This window comes from Aulonocara stuartgranti (assembly GCF_965226115.1).
Source record: "Aulonocara stuartgranti genome assembly, chromosome: 17".
Taxonomy (NCBI): Eukaryota; Metazoa; Chordata; class Actinopteri; order Cichliformes; family Cichlidae; genus Aulonocara; species Aulonocara stuartgranti.
In genome coordinates, this window is record NC_138953.1 from 32,130,824 (window position 1) to 32,147,789 (window position 16,966).

The following is a 16,966-nucleotide window of genomic DNA, read 5'->3' on the forward strand; positions in this document are numbered from 1 at the left end:
GGCTAAGTCCTCCTTTGTGGTGGCCAAGTATTTCAGTGTTAAAATATTAGTGTTTTGGAGATTATTGTTCGAAAAGTCACAGAAGATGGAAGACAGAGGATAGTTTGTGTATTCAAACCCACCTCTGGTGCCGGTGCCCTACCCTCAATTTTAAATGCATATAGACACTGAGGGTTTTTGGGAGGAGCTTTGCTGCTCTCTGGCAAGAAGCACCATGCCCTCCTGTGTTTTAAATGCACTTTAGAACAACACGCAGCAACACTACATATGAGCGGGCAGAGGGAGGTTTGGGGTCTTCACTCACCCCCGTTCTGTTAAGCGTCAGGGCTGGGGAGCTGGGAGGAGGTGCTGGCCGTCAGATTGGGGTCTGGGATGCGGGGCTTCCCTGCTACTGCAGATAAGGAGGCGGTCTGCTTTCCTCCACCCCAGAGAGAAGGGTTACATCTCCAGGGGCCCCTCTGGGGGCGGGGGTACCTGGACCTGGGATATAGAGTATGTTTGGGGAGTGTGAATGTGTGTACAGTGACTATTTGTGTCTGTCTCCACTGTCTCCATTTATTTTGTGTATATGGGGGTGGGAATGCACGTTTGCGTCTGCGTGCGCCTGTTCGTCTGTGTCTATATGTCAGCTTGAGTCTTAGACTCCACCTCTCTGGGAACATCTCAGGCTCTCCGAGGTATGGAGACCTATTTCCTCTCACCACACTCCCTGCCAGTGGCTGATGCCCTCAGACGTTGATGTGTTGGTGGTTCTTGGTGTCTGGGGATGGGCGCGCGTACCGGCTCACTACTGGTGGCCGGTTGGCGGGGCCTGGCGCCTGTGGCCCAGCTTGGCCCCTTCCGGGGGTGGGGTGCCCTCAGGCCTCTGGGCCTGTGGCCCGGTCCTCTCTGGCACAGCTGGCTGCCGGCAGAGCCCACGGGCACGTCACTGCGACCCCCACTGGCCTCTGCTCCGTGGCTGCTGGGTGACCTCTTGTTTAGGGCTCTCCTCAGCTCTTCCCAGGAGGGTGGCACGGTTGCCCCCCTGGTGGTCCACCTTGGGTCCTTGTATTCTGGGGCCTCTGGATGTCTGGGGCCTGGATCTCCTCCATACCTGCTTCATGACGGGGCTATGACTTCCCAGACTCCCTAGCAGATCGTTACATGGAGAAACCTTTTGAATACAAGCGTGCTGATCCACACAGGTATGCACACAGGTGTTCACAGACACAAACTACACCTTTCTTGGCTGCTACCTCAAAGCACATTGTGCGCTGTTAATCTTGCGTACTGCACAATAACATGTAATATTTAGTATCTACTGTTAGCTAGTTTATTGTGATGGTGTTGTATTTGTTATGTTGCTCTTTCTTGTTTGTTTTCTCTTCTGTTTTCTTATCTCCATACAGCTAATCCAGGTGTTTTGTTTGTTTTTCTTTTTTTTTCTCTTCCCCCCTTTATCACCATCTCTTCCCTCCTCTAGTTTTCTTTCTCTCCCTCTCTTTCTTTCATTCTTTCTCCCTGTCCCATCCCCCAGTCATGTCTTTCCCGTCTGTAACAACCGAAAATTAAATTAAAAAAAATACATAATTATAATAAAGGTCAATCAAATGGACCAATATGGCAAGCCCATGATGATCCAATTGGTAAAGTAAAGCCGCTTGGCATCTTTCTTGGCCTTCAGACAACGATTCCGATGGCTAAAGATCCAAACGGGACAGGCAAGGAAAAAAAAAAGTCACAGAAGAACAATCTGGACAATATAAGAGTCAAAACAAGGAATTTGAAGCAGTTCAGGAGCAGTGATTTTTCTTTTTCTTTTGTTGTCATCTTCTACAACTCAAAATCAAAGACTTTAAAACTTAAAAAAAAAAAAAACCTCCATAACTGGTGTATACTTTTAGTGTGTATACTTTTTAATAAGACAGTAGAAAATCAGACAATGGTTAAAAGAGAAAGAAAGAAAAAAGTAGCATAGTTTGCCATCATCTCTCTTTACAACCAGTGGTTTGAAAAGACTAAAGGAATAACAGGATGATGTCACTATGGAGAAGATAGCCCAACCCTAGTTTGTGCTTCACCTCTGGAAAATAAAAATGAGAAACGACATAAATCAAATCAAAGACTCGAGCAAAACTGGCATCACTGCAGCTGAAAAGTTGATTAAGCTACTCAGACCAATAGCAAGTGTCATCACAATCACATGTGAAGAAGTGCAGTGCACAGTGTCTATCTTTGCATCACTTAAGGCTAAATTGTTAAAGGATTTCTTAAAACTGCACTAGTAATAGAGATGAAGCAGAGGCCAGAGAGCTTGAGCTGCATAAAGCATCTACCTTAGGCTGAAGAAGCTGCCATTTATAAATGGGGGAGAAGGGAGATAAGGTTTTTTCAGTGCCTCCTTAGAGAGCCAGGAGGGCTGTAGGACCAGAAATTAAGATCATATTTTCTTCTTTTTCGTTTGTAGCAGTGTTAACACAGCATCCAGGCACAACTCATGAATACCAGATTTGTTACCTCATACTTTCAATTTAGTTGTGTGTCTGTTTATGTGTGCTTTTGTGCTCTGGTGATTAATCTTAGAGTTAATACAAAAGAAGAAGAAGAGTCTGGACTACAAGGAGTCAAAACCAGGCATCACAGGCAGTTCTGTGGGAGAAAACTTTTGTTGTCATCCAGTCTACTCAATATAAAAGACTGCAGGTAGCCCCTGAAAAACGTTGTCTTTGTGGAGAAATATTAGACAAGAGAGCTGGGTTTCAGTACACGCTTATTAAAAAGGAGTCGAATCTTGGACAAAGGAAAAACACTCTCAGAAGTTTGTCATAATCTCCATTTGCAACCAGTGGTTTGCAAAGCATAAAGCGAGTAAGGTTAATTTCTGTGAAACGATCCAGTCTCCTTTATCTGCTGCCATGAATATAATGAAATTAGTCACAACTTCATGAGTGACTCATAATATATTTTACACTCTCAACAGTAATTATTTTGAAAACTTTTTTTTTTCTCTCAAATCAAAGCCTGTTTCCAGGAGTCAAACTATTGTGCAGATTTTGGTTCTATTGTATTGTAAAAAAAATAATATAAAGTCAATGTTAGGTTCTTCCATTTCATTCTCTTTACAGCCTGTTCTGGAACCTCTACTATTACTACAGGGAGTGCAGAATTATTAGGCAAATGAGTATTTTTTCCACATCATCCTCTCCATGCATGTTGTCTCACTCCAAGCTGTATAGGCTCGAAAGCCTACTACCAATTAAGCATATTAGGTGATGTGCATCTCTGTAATGAGAAGGGGTGTGGTCTAATGACATCAACACCCTATATCAGGTGTGCATAATTATTAGGCAACGTCCTTTCCTTTGGCAAAATGGGTCAAAAGAAGGACTTGACAGGCTCAGAAAAGTCAAAAATAGTGAGATATCTTGCAGAGGGATGCAGCAGTCTCAAAATTGCAACGCTTCTGAAGCGTGATCATCGAACAATCAAGCGTTTCATTCAAAATAGTCAACAGGGTCGCAAGAAACGTGTGGAAAAACCAAGGTGCAAAATAACTGCCCATGAACTGAGAAAAGTCAAGCGTGCAGCTGCCAAGATGCCGCTTGCCACCAGTTTGGCCATATTTCAGAGCTGCAACATCACTGGAGTGCCCAAAAGCACAAGGTGTGCAATACTCAGAGACATGGCCAAGGTAAGAAAGGCTGAAAGACGACCACCACTGAACAAGACACACAAGCTGAAACGTCAAGACTGAGCCAAGAAATATCTCAAGACTGGTTTTTCTAAGGTTTTATGGACTGATGAAATGAGAGTGAGTCTTGATGGGCCAGATGGATGGGCCCGTGGCTGGATTGGTAAAGGGCAGAGAGCTCCAGTCCGACGCCAGCAAGGTGGAGGTGGAGTACTGGTTTGGGCTGGTATCATCAAAGATGAGCTTGTGGGGCCTTTTCGGGTTGAGGATGGAGTCAAGCTCAACTCCCAGTCCTACTGCCAGTTTCTGGAAGACACCTTCTTCAAGCAGTGGTACAGGAAGAAGTCTGCATCCTTCAAGAAAAACATGATTTTCATGTAGGACAATGCTCCATCACACGCGTCCAAGTACTCCACAGCGTGGCTGGCAAGAAAGGGTATAAAAGAAGAAAAACTAATGACATGGCCTCCTTGTTCATCTGATCTGAAACCCATTGAGAACCTGTGGTCCATCATCAAATGTGAGATTTACAAGGAGGGAAAACAGTACTCCTCTCTGAACAGTGTCTGGGAGGCTGTGGTTGCTGCTGCACGCAATGTTGATGGTGAACAGATCAAAACACTGACAGAATCCATGGATGGCAGGCTTTTGAGTGTCCTTGCAAAGAAAGGTGGCTATATTGGTCGCTGATTTGTTTTTGTTTTGTTTTGTTTTTGAATGTCAGAAATGTATATTTGTGAATGTGGAGATGTTATATTGGTTTCACTGGTAAAAATAAATAATTGAAATGGGTATATATTTGTTTTTTGTTAAGTTGCCTAATAATTATGCACAGTAATAGTCACCTGCACACACAGACACCCCCCTAAAATAGCTAAAACTAAAAACTACTTCCAAAAACATTTAGCTTTGATATTAATGAGTTTTTTTTGGGTTCATTGAGAACATGGTTGTTGTTCAATGATAAAATTATCCCTCAAAAGTACAACTTGCCTAATAATTCTGCACTCCCTGTAAATGTGTGTTCATATCAGATAGTTCAGAACTGTTAAACTGGTAAACTTGCACAAGTTTATTCTCCACATCAGTGCTCAATTTAAAAGTACTAGAAAAGGGAAAAAATATTTTAGACTGACAGTAATCAAATCTGCTGCTCTAATACAGCGGTCCCCAACCATTCTTGCACCACGGACAGGTTTATGTCTAACAATATTTTCACTGACCGGCTTTTAAAGTGTTGCAGATAAATCCAAAAAAAAAAATAAAACCAGTACCAGTACAAAAAAAGAGAAGATTTATTCATAAGACACAGGAAAAGACCCGGGGAAACTGAGTTAACAATAAAAACGATAAAATAAAATAATGATTAAAAAAAAAAGATAAAAACCCTGAAAAAAAATCAACATGTCAACCTATCAACAACATCTTTATATGCTTCAAACAATGTAACATGCAAGAATCACTTTTCTGATAAAACAAAGGTTAGGCACAAAAACATTCGTATTGTGCAAAAGTCTTCAGCCACCTCTCAGTTCTTTATATTTTACTAGCCAAAAAAAAAAAAAAAGAGACTTTTGATAACTGACATGAGATTGAAAGTCAATATTTGGTGTATGAGAACTATAATATTCCTCGCACTTCTTCCGTAATTTCTTTAATATCCCTCAGAACGAATTCTCCAGGCTTCTTGAAGGACATTCAAAGCTCTCCTTTGGATATTTACTGCTTTTTTGTTTCACTATTTGTGAAGATCATCCCACACTGCTTCAATATTGGTGAGGCTGATTAATGACTGATAGCGCTCCTCTAAGTGTTTTCAGTAAATGAAATTAAAATAAAAAGTCATAAAATGACATATAGGTGAACCATAAAAATGCCGACTGTGTAGTTTAAATGATGCCTTTTGTTATCACTGTACTTACCCACCACTACTGAAGATGGCAGAACAAAGACCACTTCTTCTACCCTATTCTTTTGTCTTACATTCAACATTTTTCACATATTTTGACCATTCTTTCTCTTCAACTCTTAACCCTGACAATGCTTCCTTGTATACTTTGTATTTTTTTTTAACCTCAAAAAATATCAGCTCTTCCTCCTCATTCTCAGCTCTCCCCTTGAATCGCTTCTCTATTTCCCATTTCTGTCTCTTGAATTCCTCCAGTTTTCTCATATTTGCATGTAAATATGCCGTCTGACTTCCTCGTCTCCGTTCTTTTCTTCCCTTCCTACCTCCCTCTATCTTACTTCTGGCGCAGGTTGCCTTTCGTCTTCCATGCTTGTCTCTGACACTTGTTGACTTCCCCTCGACATGTCTCCTCAGGGAAATTCCGCTGCCACCTTAAGTGCCTTTCCATTACTCTGAAAACTCAGGGGAACTTTTGTAAGATCAAGCCTTCAAGGGATGAGGGAGTAAAGGCATCCTCAAGGGGTGTATCTTTCTCAGAATTCATTGTGATCAATCAAGTTCTCAGGCAAATAAGAATAGACACATCCAGCAGTAGTTAATTATGTTATTTTACAGAAAATGTGACATATTTCATGGATTTTGACAATCTGAAGGTGTGAAATTGTAAAGACGAGTGGATGATATTTAACTGTATACTACTACTACTACTACTACTACTACTACTACTACTAATAATAATAATAATACTTAACTGTAGGAGACTTAAAGTCAAGTATTGTAATGCAAATAGATAGCAAAGCTTTCTCTTTTGTAGTTTGTTGGAAAATGAATGTGTTGGCTGCTTAACCTAGTTATACCTCTAGATGGTGCATTCAAGGACACAGAAAAATTTAAGGACCGGGGACGTCCAAAGGCAAAAAATAAAAAATAAGCACGACCAACCCAACCTTTTTTTCCCCAAAATTATATAATTTTTTTGAATTAAGCACATGTAAGGCAGCTCCCCCTCCTCCTCAAAGCTTTGTTCTCCTCCTCCTCTTCTCTTTCTGCCTGTTTAAAAGCACACTGTTTCCATAGAGACACAGTTACTGCCTGACAACTTGTGGTCAAGGAAGTGTTAGAAGATAAGACATAACAGGGCAGTCAAACATACTCCACCTCTCCAGTCTCTCCTCCACCTGCCACTACTCTCACTACAAATCACAGAGACTCCTGTCAGCGCCCTGTCATATGTTTTCTCTACATCCACAAAGGCACAGTGCATCTCCTTCTGCATAGACTCTTAAAGCAAACATTGCTTCTGTAGTAAACTTTCTCACTATGATATTTTTCCTGATGCATTTTTCAGTTAAGTGAGTTTGTAACTGTTGAATGTAACACACACACACACACACACACACACACACACACACACACACACACACACACACACACACACACACACACACACCTTGACTTTCTTTGGGCACAGTAATGTGCTCACAACAAAGGGCAAAAAGTGAAACAGTCTTACTTTTGCAGGCGGAGGCAAAGCGTAGAGGGGAGGTGGTCTGAGTCAATACACACAAATCCTGAAATTTCCAGAGTGCAGGGCAGGGAGGCGGGGAGATGAGTGACACAGAGAAACTGCAAGCAGACCAGGGACTGAACAGGAGAAAGCTATAGCGGTTAGGTGAGTAATGTCTGGAGAATTGCTGTGAGAACAGGAGAGAGCACAATGAGTCCACAGTAGCACTATGATTTAAATCTATGAACTATGACGGCCTTCACTAACTAGGGTTAGCAGATGTTCTGGCGAGGAACGATTGTGAGCACTGGTCTTAAATAGCCTAATTACTCACAGGTGCCACTGGTGTTGTGACAAACCATCCTACTTTGGCAAAACGCCCTACCATACGTAGTTTATGCACATTTCTGCAGTCATGCAAGAATTCCACAAATTTAAGTAGGTAGGACCGTTTGCCACCCAACTACACCCTTCAGACTATGCTTCTACCTCACAGTCACAAAGGTAGGACAGTTTGCCACTGTATTTTGTGTTGTTCTTCGCCCAGGGGTGGAAACGCCAACAACACAGAAAAAAAAAAAAAGAAAAAAAAAAAAAAGGAAGAACTACCCAGACCATGACAATCAGCCAATTATTGTATGGCATGCTCTACCTTACCTTCTGAGCCACAGTCTTAAATAAATACACAGTACTGTTGATACCTACGTCACAACAATCTGGTCATAAAGACAACTGTTTGACAAAGTTGAGCTTTGACCTGATGATAACTAAAAAGAAAGGTTCAGGCATTTTCAGGTGTACTGAAGGAAACCGTAGATTTAGTGCCAGATTCAGAGTCAGTCTTTAATAAAGTAGTGGACTAGCTAACACAACCAACTCAAGCCCAAATAGACACATATGAAAAACCAGTGTTTTCACTTCTTGATTGCTGTTGCTTCTGGTAACTTAATAAGTCAAGTTTTAACAGCCATCGATCTTTACAGTAATGTACTACACTTATACTAAATTAAGGACATCACACAGGAAGCCAAGTGGATGGCTTTCGCATACATTTGAAAACACTTACACTGTCTCCTATTTTAGTGCCAGAACTCACTGGCCGGCAATCAGCAACTCTGTGCAATTCCTGCCTTATAGAGCAGTACACATAGGTACACACACAAATATACACGCAGGGCTTAAAAGCAAAGTCTTGGGCAAATGTCTCACAGCACTTACGTGGGCAAAACTGCTTCACCTGCTTTCTCCCTTTACCAGCTTTCCCCACTATTGCATCAGTTCCCAGGGTCACTGTGGCCTCACGCCTACAGAGGGGGAGGTTCGACAGCAGAGCAAACTGCGTGCATGCGTATCAAAGTTTTACTTGCACACACTTGAAGAGAGCATGAGTACTCCAAGCGCATTTGACCTCACTTCAAGCACACAATCCGTGGGTGCATACGCATCAATACTCGCCAAGAATCTGATTTAGACCTTGGCTAAAGTGCCAAGCATGCACCTTGCTGCACTGCTCACAGGTACGTGGAATCTGTTCAGTAATAATGAAGCATTTGACCTGGCTTCATGACCCTCAAAGCTTTGCACCTTTTGTGCTGCCTTTATATCAACTTCGATCAAAACATGAATATAATCACGTCCAAAGATTGCACTGATAAACGCTGAGTGTCTCTGAGAGTTCCTGTGGTGTTTTATGGAGATAGTTTTGCTTTTCTGTTTCAAGAATTGCCCTCTTAGAATCGATGAAACTATGGATTTCTTAACAGTGTTGTGTAACAACATTATAGTTAAAAAGCCATTTTTTAAATTGTAGCAGCTACTCACACTTTCCTTGGAGCGTGCCTGAGTCCTCATTTACCGAGTTGGCCTGAGTATGCTTCAGTTTGTCTCGGCATTTCGACACCTCTCTCTTGTGCTCGCTCTCTATCTTTCTCTCTTTTATGCACACACGCATTCTTGAAAAGTGCTCATGCACAACACAAAGACGTTCATGTTTTTAAGATTTTTGTGGCTTAATTGCGGAACCAATTTACATACTTGTTAATTACTTAATAAAGGAGGTAGCTGTCACTGTGGAAGCACTGGATCCTCCTGAGTCCAGCTGAAACAACCAAACAGGTCAGTGCACAGTTAGCACCTGAGCACATGGAGTGCGCAGTAATGACACTATGGAGGTTAAATGTGCTCAAATCCTAATATTTTATAATGCTCTTAAATTACCAGTGACATCTTTCAATAGTTTCTTCTTTTAAAAGAAAGCCTTCTTTTCAGTTCAGTTAATAAACTGAAAACAAGTATTTCTTACACAGCGCTGTAGAACCAGATTTATTCTCCTTCTCAGTGGGCCTCTCTACCAGTGTTGCATTGCTGAGCTTATCTAACAGGTGCTTTTTCACATTTAGAGTTCTGATAGAAACGTAGCAGCCAACATTTGCATTTCATTATGATGCTGTTCTTGTTCCTTTCACCCACAAGTCAGAAATATGCAAATATGTTCATGATGTCAGTGCTGACTTAAACATCTGCACTGATACAACCACAGGATTTCACTTCCTTCTACTACTGCTCAGCTATGTGCCAAGCAGTGCTAGAGAGGCACAAATGTTTGTGATTATGACAGGCTGTCAAATTACTGAATTACAACATTAATCCCATTTCTTCTAACACCACCATGTTAGTGTGGCATTGTGAGGCTGTATGATGCACAGCATGAAAGCTGAAAAAAAATGTGAGCTAGGGCTTGAATCCTTGAGGAATGCTGTCCATTGAAGCAATTTACTGTATATTACAGAGCTGCTATTGTAGTGATGTGAGGTGACGCGTGCCCTTTTAATCGTGAAACTTTGTTTTGTCAGCAATGCAGGGATTCAGCTATGGTGTGACGTGAGAATCCATCTGATCTCTTAAACTTGATTTCTGCCTGTTCCTGGGGTACTTCCAATGTGGACAAAGGTGTTTCAGTTTATTGTGCTTCCAGCTACAATCGCTTTTTGTGAGCTGCCTTACTGCTAGCAGTAAATCGGACCGAGCGAGACATATTTGCAAGATTACAGATCTTATTTGAAATTCAGATGCGAGGCTACATGCAGATGCATGTGATGGGTGTAGCTCTGTTCCATTTCCTTGTGTATGTGGATGTTAAAGAGATTTGCAACATCAGGTGATCCACATACTTTATTTCAGAGTTCAGTGGCTAAGATCAGCCAAGTAAAGCAATTTCTGTATGTTCTTCTTTGCCCAGATGAAAAATTATTTTATTGTTTAAATGGCACCATACTGCAAACTTCATATTCTGTTTCTAGGCGTCTCCAAGTTACACGTTTTACACTGTAAATGCAAAATGTAATTCATATGGCACAAGCATCTATTGGTTGAGTTAGCTTTCTTTTCAAGTTAATACTGCTACAGTAACCCTAAACTGCTTTACATAACAGGCTATTGCCATTGTATGCTGTACATCTTAAGATTTGAATCACATCTAAAACACTTGTTTAAAAGATCACAGAACATAAGTCTGCAGAGTTTGTAACCTATTGACAAGTCTGCACATGGTGAAGTTTGGGGTTTGCGATATGATGTGAAATTATATGTGAAAATAATTTGCAGAGCTCAGAAAAATTTCTATACTTGACGTTTTAAACCCCTCAACAAGTCCAGAGTTAAATATTCACCAAAACCTGCAACCCGATTTGCATTTCTTCTCCTGACACACAGGGCTATTCATAGACACCTACAGTAAATTGCTGCCGACTCTACTCCCAGTCTCATGATTTGAATAATAAACAAATGTAGCTCTCGTGTACTGTGTAACTATATTGCCGAGTTCAGGAACAACAGGAAGCAAATGCAAAACATGCAAGGAAGTTTCGATGAGTAGAAGGTGAGCTTTATTAACCAAGCTAATAAAAAAGTGAGGAAATTGATGTTAGCAAAAACTTGAAAGATAATTTAGGAAAAATGCTTCAAAAGCTGAAGAAGGCAGAAATGCTGAAGGCATGAAACAAGAAACATGAGCGAAAAACACAGGTGGCGGACACTGCAGTGGAAAATAGATGAACTGGTAACTAACTGTGAAACAAGATGCAATGCATGACCCACAACAGAAAATATGCTGCACAATACACAGGAAGTAACAAAAACAAATGCCTTCAAGAAAGGGAGAGTAAAGCCCAGTGACTGGGAAAACAACGGTCCCTTGTGACAGATTACATTTGATTCAAGTAATTTGATATTTGAAGTTATAAACTCCAAATGTGATGTTTAAAAACATAATTAATCTGATGGGAAATTTATAGAAGAGAAAGAAAAGAGGGGGGGGGGGAGGGCCATAACATGTTTACCAACTTTACAAAAATTCCTCTGTTCCCTATTGCTCATAGAATAATGCTTATTCAGATGAGACAGTGCAGTGGCTCAATGCTTAGCACTGTTGAATTATAACTATGAGGTCCCAGGTTCAAACTCAAGCAGGAGTTAGGAAAATCTAGGTTAATGCTGCTTTACTGGACCTATAGGACACTCTTAAGAAAGAGATTCTTAATGTGAGGAGTTTGACTTTGTGGCTGAATCAAAGCTAAGATGGAAAAATGTGAGTTACGCATTTAGATAGAACGAAGAAGGTCAGATGTGGTTAAAGATAGCTAGTAATGATCAAAGTTCCATATGATGATGGGTTTGTGTAGATTATTTGTATAAATTAAATTCAGAGGAATGTGTAGCTGTAGCACAGATTATTATCCAGGACTAAAATTAGTTAAAATTGTATCCTTTTGAATACAAGGGGTTTATCAATAGCTTACAAGTATTTAATGACTATAACAATCCAGGAATAGTCTGTCTTCTACACAGCAAATCCAGCATGTCCAAATTAACACTGTCGGATTTGATTTCAACACTATTAAAGTGTCTATATGGGTCCACACCAGAGAGTGTTAATTTAACTCTTTTTGGAGAGTTGGTACGTTAACTCTGATTTAGTGTTAAACACCAAATCTGTCTGGAGTTGATAATTTAACACTTGGTGTTAAGAGTTTATATATTAACTCTCAAAGAGTATTTTAGTTTAACTACGTAAGAGTTATCTTCTAATTCATTCTAAAAAGCGGGAATTTTACTGTTCTGAACTTCTAGAAATTTCTTTTGGAAATAAACATTTACTAAAAAGATGCAATGGTTTTTGAAAAACATTTATTCTGAACTGTGCACCACAATTTCAAAACATTTTCTGAAAGATGTAACAGTATACATGTTCTCACTTTCATTAGAAATTTGTTTATCAAAAGGTCTGACATGGTAAATGCAAATAACAGCATTCTCATCACTTATTTCTTCAATACAATATGCATGTCCTTCATTCATCACTTTGTGGAACTGTAACGCACTTCTGCTCTCCCCCATATTCCATCTTCACAAGCATATCCTGTGCGGAGATCGAATAAAAATTAGTTGACACTAATTAATGGCACAAATAATCCAGTAAACAATTGAAGCACAGTAAAAAAAAAAAAAAAAGGAATCCTCTTTGAGCCATTACTTGTGTAAAGTATTTTCCCAAAAGACAAGGACACAGGCAACAGGTAATACTGAACTAAATGTAAAACCTCAACCTTTTTAATTTTTACCTAAACCGTGTGCACAAAACTCTGGAGGGATCTATGCTAACGTAGAATCCAGTCAGGACGTCTGCTACTGCTGTTTGCTCGTTTTTGTTTTTTTATGGGCGATCGTTTTCAGGCATCAAGTAGCACCATTATACCAACATTTCACATTCTAGACATTGTTTTAGGTGTATTTGACCAAAAGTTTGACTGAAAATTCACATGCAAGCTTTTTTTCAAGGCTGTGGTATTTGCCCGCAAACAATACCTTTCAGCTAGCTAAAACAGAATATTATGCTATCAGCGAGCAACATGGCTAATGCCTTTCACACAGCTTTGTCTCAACTCCAAAGAGCCACAGAAGTAAAAGCTCATAATAATAATTGAAACAATCTTTGAAAAAATGACTTACCAAGCATGGCAAACAACTCAAATATGTAGAGCAAAATGTTCTGAAACGGCTTCACTTCAGCTTCGATTGGAGCCGTGCTGAGGGCGGAGTCTGTGAATTTACTCTGTTGGTGTCATAGCCCCTCTAGGAGTTCAGAGTTAAGAGGTCAAGAGTTAATGTTTCCATTTTAACACCTCCAGATTTGACAGAGAAACACTCATTTTTAACACTCGATTTTAACTACTATCATTTTACACCTCAGAGTTACATTAAAAGAATGTGACTCTGCTTAGAGTAAAATTAACTCTACCTTTGCAAGGAGACTATTAACACCAAAAAATTTAACACTTTTGAATTTGCTGTGTACTGTTAAAATATATCAGTTTTGTGTTTCTTGTTTTCAGGAGTTGTTAAGATTGATATACGGAAATATAATATTTCTATAACAATTGTGACTGCCATTCAGCCCCACAGGACAGGCTTTGGTTAACTATTAATCTCTAGGCGTCACTGTTTTTCCTATGTACACATTCAGTTACCTTCCATCGCTCTTAAATATGAACCCAGTGAGTTCCTAACACAAAACACTGACTGCAGTGGGCCTCTGACCAAAGCAGGTAAGAGACTTTATGCAATTTGGATTAATTTATTGAACAAACAAAGTCTGAACAAAGTCTGGTTACAGATAAGTTATTGTAAATAATCAGGGAATCAAACTTTTATTAATTCTTGAGCCACAGAGAATAATTGCCCTTTGACTTGGACTCCACTTTGTTTTTTAAATGATCTTTGTGCTTTTTTTCTAAGCCAGTCATTTTACAATATGAGCCTATCCCTAACCGTGCTGATGATGACCTCTGTGTTGTTGGTGCTGTCATTAGGTAGGTTTCCCCATCGTGGTCTTGATTTGGCTTGCATGTTGTGTGTGTGTGTGTGTGTGTGTGTGTGTGTGTGTGTGTGTGTGTGTGTGTGTGTGTGTGTGTGGACATAAAAGATGAATTTTAGGAGCAGTGCCTTCAAATAGTTCTATTAAAAGAAAGCCACTTTTAATGTTTTTCCCTGAATGTGATGTGTCACTGTTCTTATTTTACATGTAACAGCTTGTAAATTAATGAAATATTCCTTAGAGATGTAATAGGCAAAAGGTTATTATTTTATAGCTGGGAAATATATTTGTCATATTTTGAACCTAAATTACTTAATTTAACAGTCATGCTGTTCATAATGTTTGTTATTTCTATCATTATATATGTTGGGCAAATGAAAAATATGATCCTGTTCTGTTTTCATTTTTATAGGACTTTTTGACTTTACAGTTGGAAGTCATCTGCGAAGGGTTTCGTTTTTTTTAAGTAAAGATGACGACAAAATGAACTGGATGGATTCACTGAACAAGTGTAAAAGCAATGACAGTTCATTGGTAACTGTGTATCATCAAGAGGACTTAGGTGCTCTTTTAAAGAATGTGCCTGGAGAGGAGGGGGTTCAGTTTTGGTCAGGGCTGCGTAAGAATCAAAGCAGTGTCACGACTTGGTCAGATGGAAACTCACTTGCATTTAATAACTCACAAGTAACTAGTATTGGTGATGACCAAATCTGTGAAGCTATGACAAACATAACATGGAAAGCTTTCAACTGTTCGGACAGGAAGCCTTTCATGTGCTACAAAGGTAAATCAAGCAAGTGATATTTGCTTGCATTTTGGTGATTTCCCTTTTTTTCTAATTCAAAAACAACACTTTGTAAGATGCCTCTTAAATGTTTGCAACACAGCACAGCTGCATTCATATTCAAGGCCTTCTTCTTTTTGTCAGATACATTGTTTTTGTGTACATTTTCTACTCATGCATTTGTGAGCAATTAATTGTGAACAGTGATGAGGTCCCAAAATGTTAATCTGCATGCTCAGTACAACAATCATACCAAAACCATGCAAGGTGTTTCCCTGAATGATGACAGGCACAATGTTTTTTGTACAAACCAAAATATATGAATTATCATGTGACTACTCTGACAGCACACCTTACCAGAGATATATTCCATTTAGGTTTTGTCTGATTTGAGTCACTTGAGTATGCAGTTTAAACATAGTCTGGGTTTGCTTTAAGCCAGAACCACCTTAAAACTTGTGATGAAAATGCAGTTATTTTAATTAAATGAATGACAAAAAAATAAAACAAAATAAATGTTGTGCTTCTTTTGTTTGCAGATAATAATTATATACTGATTGATAAGGAAAAGGACTGGTGCCAGGCACTGCAGTACTGTAGAAGACATTACACTGATTTAGTGAGCATCAGTAATGAGACCCAAAACAATGACGTGTCTGAAAAAGGAAAAAACAAAACCTTTTGGATTGGGCTTCAACACGATCACTGGACATGGGTAGATGGAAGTTGCTCTACATACAGAAACTGGCCGAAGAATAATAATAATAATAATAATCCAGAGTGTGCTACCTTTGATTTGAATAATCTGCATAAAGTGAAGTGTGCCATAGACGGAGGAATATTTTGCACTAAAGGTAAGTAACTATTTATTTCAACAAACTAATTTGACAGTAACTATGACAGGAGCTATTACCGATAATTTTGCTGTGAAATATGAATATTTTAAGTTAAAGTAACTATAGGAGGAGTCTTTAAAACAAAACTTAGCCAGTCACCAATTCAGTCTGAACCGATTAGCTCTAGTGTTGCCTAAATTACACAATTCTATTCGGGGTTTTTTATACTATTGTATTAACACAAGCACTTTTCCCCATATTTCCTTTAAGTAAAAGCAAGACTGAAAAGACAAATTAAAGGTCCACTAAAACCTCAAATGTGTATTTATATAAATAATTGACTTAGTAGAACAAACTGAATCTATCCAAGTATTATTTGCAACATAAGAGTAGTAATTATTTTGGCGTAGAAGGTTTGCATGCAGAATATTCATGATGTGACTGAAATTATATTATCTTACTTATATTTTTTGCGTGGTTTTCAGGCAACATGAGAATCAAAGTTATCAAAAATAAATCTACTTGGGAAGGAGCCCTTGACTACTGTGAGGAAAACCACAACGGCCTGCTGTGGATTGAGGATGAGGAAGATCAGAAGGCTGTTGAACAATGGCTAAATCACACTGAGGTTGAAGGTCCATTCTGGATTGGTCTCAGGCAGAGTACTCTCTTTGGGTTCTGGATTTGGAAAGACAGAACAGTGGGCTACAGCAAATGGAAGAATGGCAAAATACCAGCGATGCCCATGTCCAACCACTGTGGTGTCATTGATAAGACAAGCGCCCTTGGGCAGTGGAGTGATGAAGATTGTTGGCGTGAGCATCATTTTCTCTGTGAGGAGGAGATTGCATTTATGAACAAAAAATAGTTCATAGTCATCAATCTTTACTGATAGACTGGATTAGCATGTAGAAACAATGTGGGGGTGATCAGGGAGTTTAAATTTAACACATCCTAAGAGCTCATTTGTGCTTAGTTCCTCAATAGATGTTTTTATTTGTTCAGGTTAGTAAGTAATCTAAGATTATGATACTTTATGATGTAGTATAAGATATATAAAACATTAATGACTATAGTTGTAATAAATCTCAATTATTAGAAAAAACAATAGTTTTACAGAAGAGAAAAGATGAAATGTTAGAAATGATTATTAAGGCTTGCTGTGTTTTGGTTTTTGTTGTTTGTTTTTTGGGGACGGGGCGGGGGGGGGGGGGGGGGGTGATTAGTGTTTACATTTGCAAAATAATATGCCACATTAAACCATGTTTCGTAAGTGAACAGTATGATGGCAACGTTTTTAAGTTATGAAAGTCATATACTGAGTGGCATTTCATATAGACAGAGCATTTTTTTTTATTCATGTTTGTTGTGTGCATTGAGATTCTTTGA

General features: G+C 39.2%; 1 protein-coding gene across 2 annotated transcripts; it reads left to right on the forward strand.

The window, feature by feature from the left end:
* Positions 1–7,217: 7,217 nt before the first annotated feature.
* LOC309693031 (macrophage mannose receptor 1) lies at positions 7,218–16,766 on the forward strand. 2 transcript variants are annotated; one of them, XM_082512015.1, is made up of 6 exons: positions 7,218–7,251; positions 13,607–13,688; positions 13,879–13,952; positions 14,370–14,741; positions 15,281–15,595; positions 16,063–16,766. In XM_082512015.1, exons 3-6 carry the CDS (start codon positions 13,895–13,897, stop codon positions 16,443–16,445), a joined length of 1,128 nt encoding a protein of 375 aa, XP_082368141.1. In that variant the 5' UTR covers positions 7,218–7,251; positions 13,607–13,688; positions 13,879–13,894; the 3' UTR covers positions 16,446–16,766. The 2 variants fall into 2 exon arrangements, with proteins under 2 accessions (XP_082368141.1, XP_082368142.1); XM_082512016.1 differs by having other exon boundaries at positions 13,883–13,952.
* Positions 16,767–16,966: the final 200 nt, after the last annotated feature.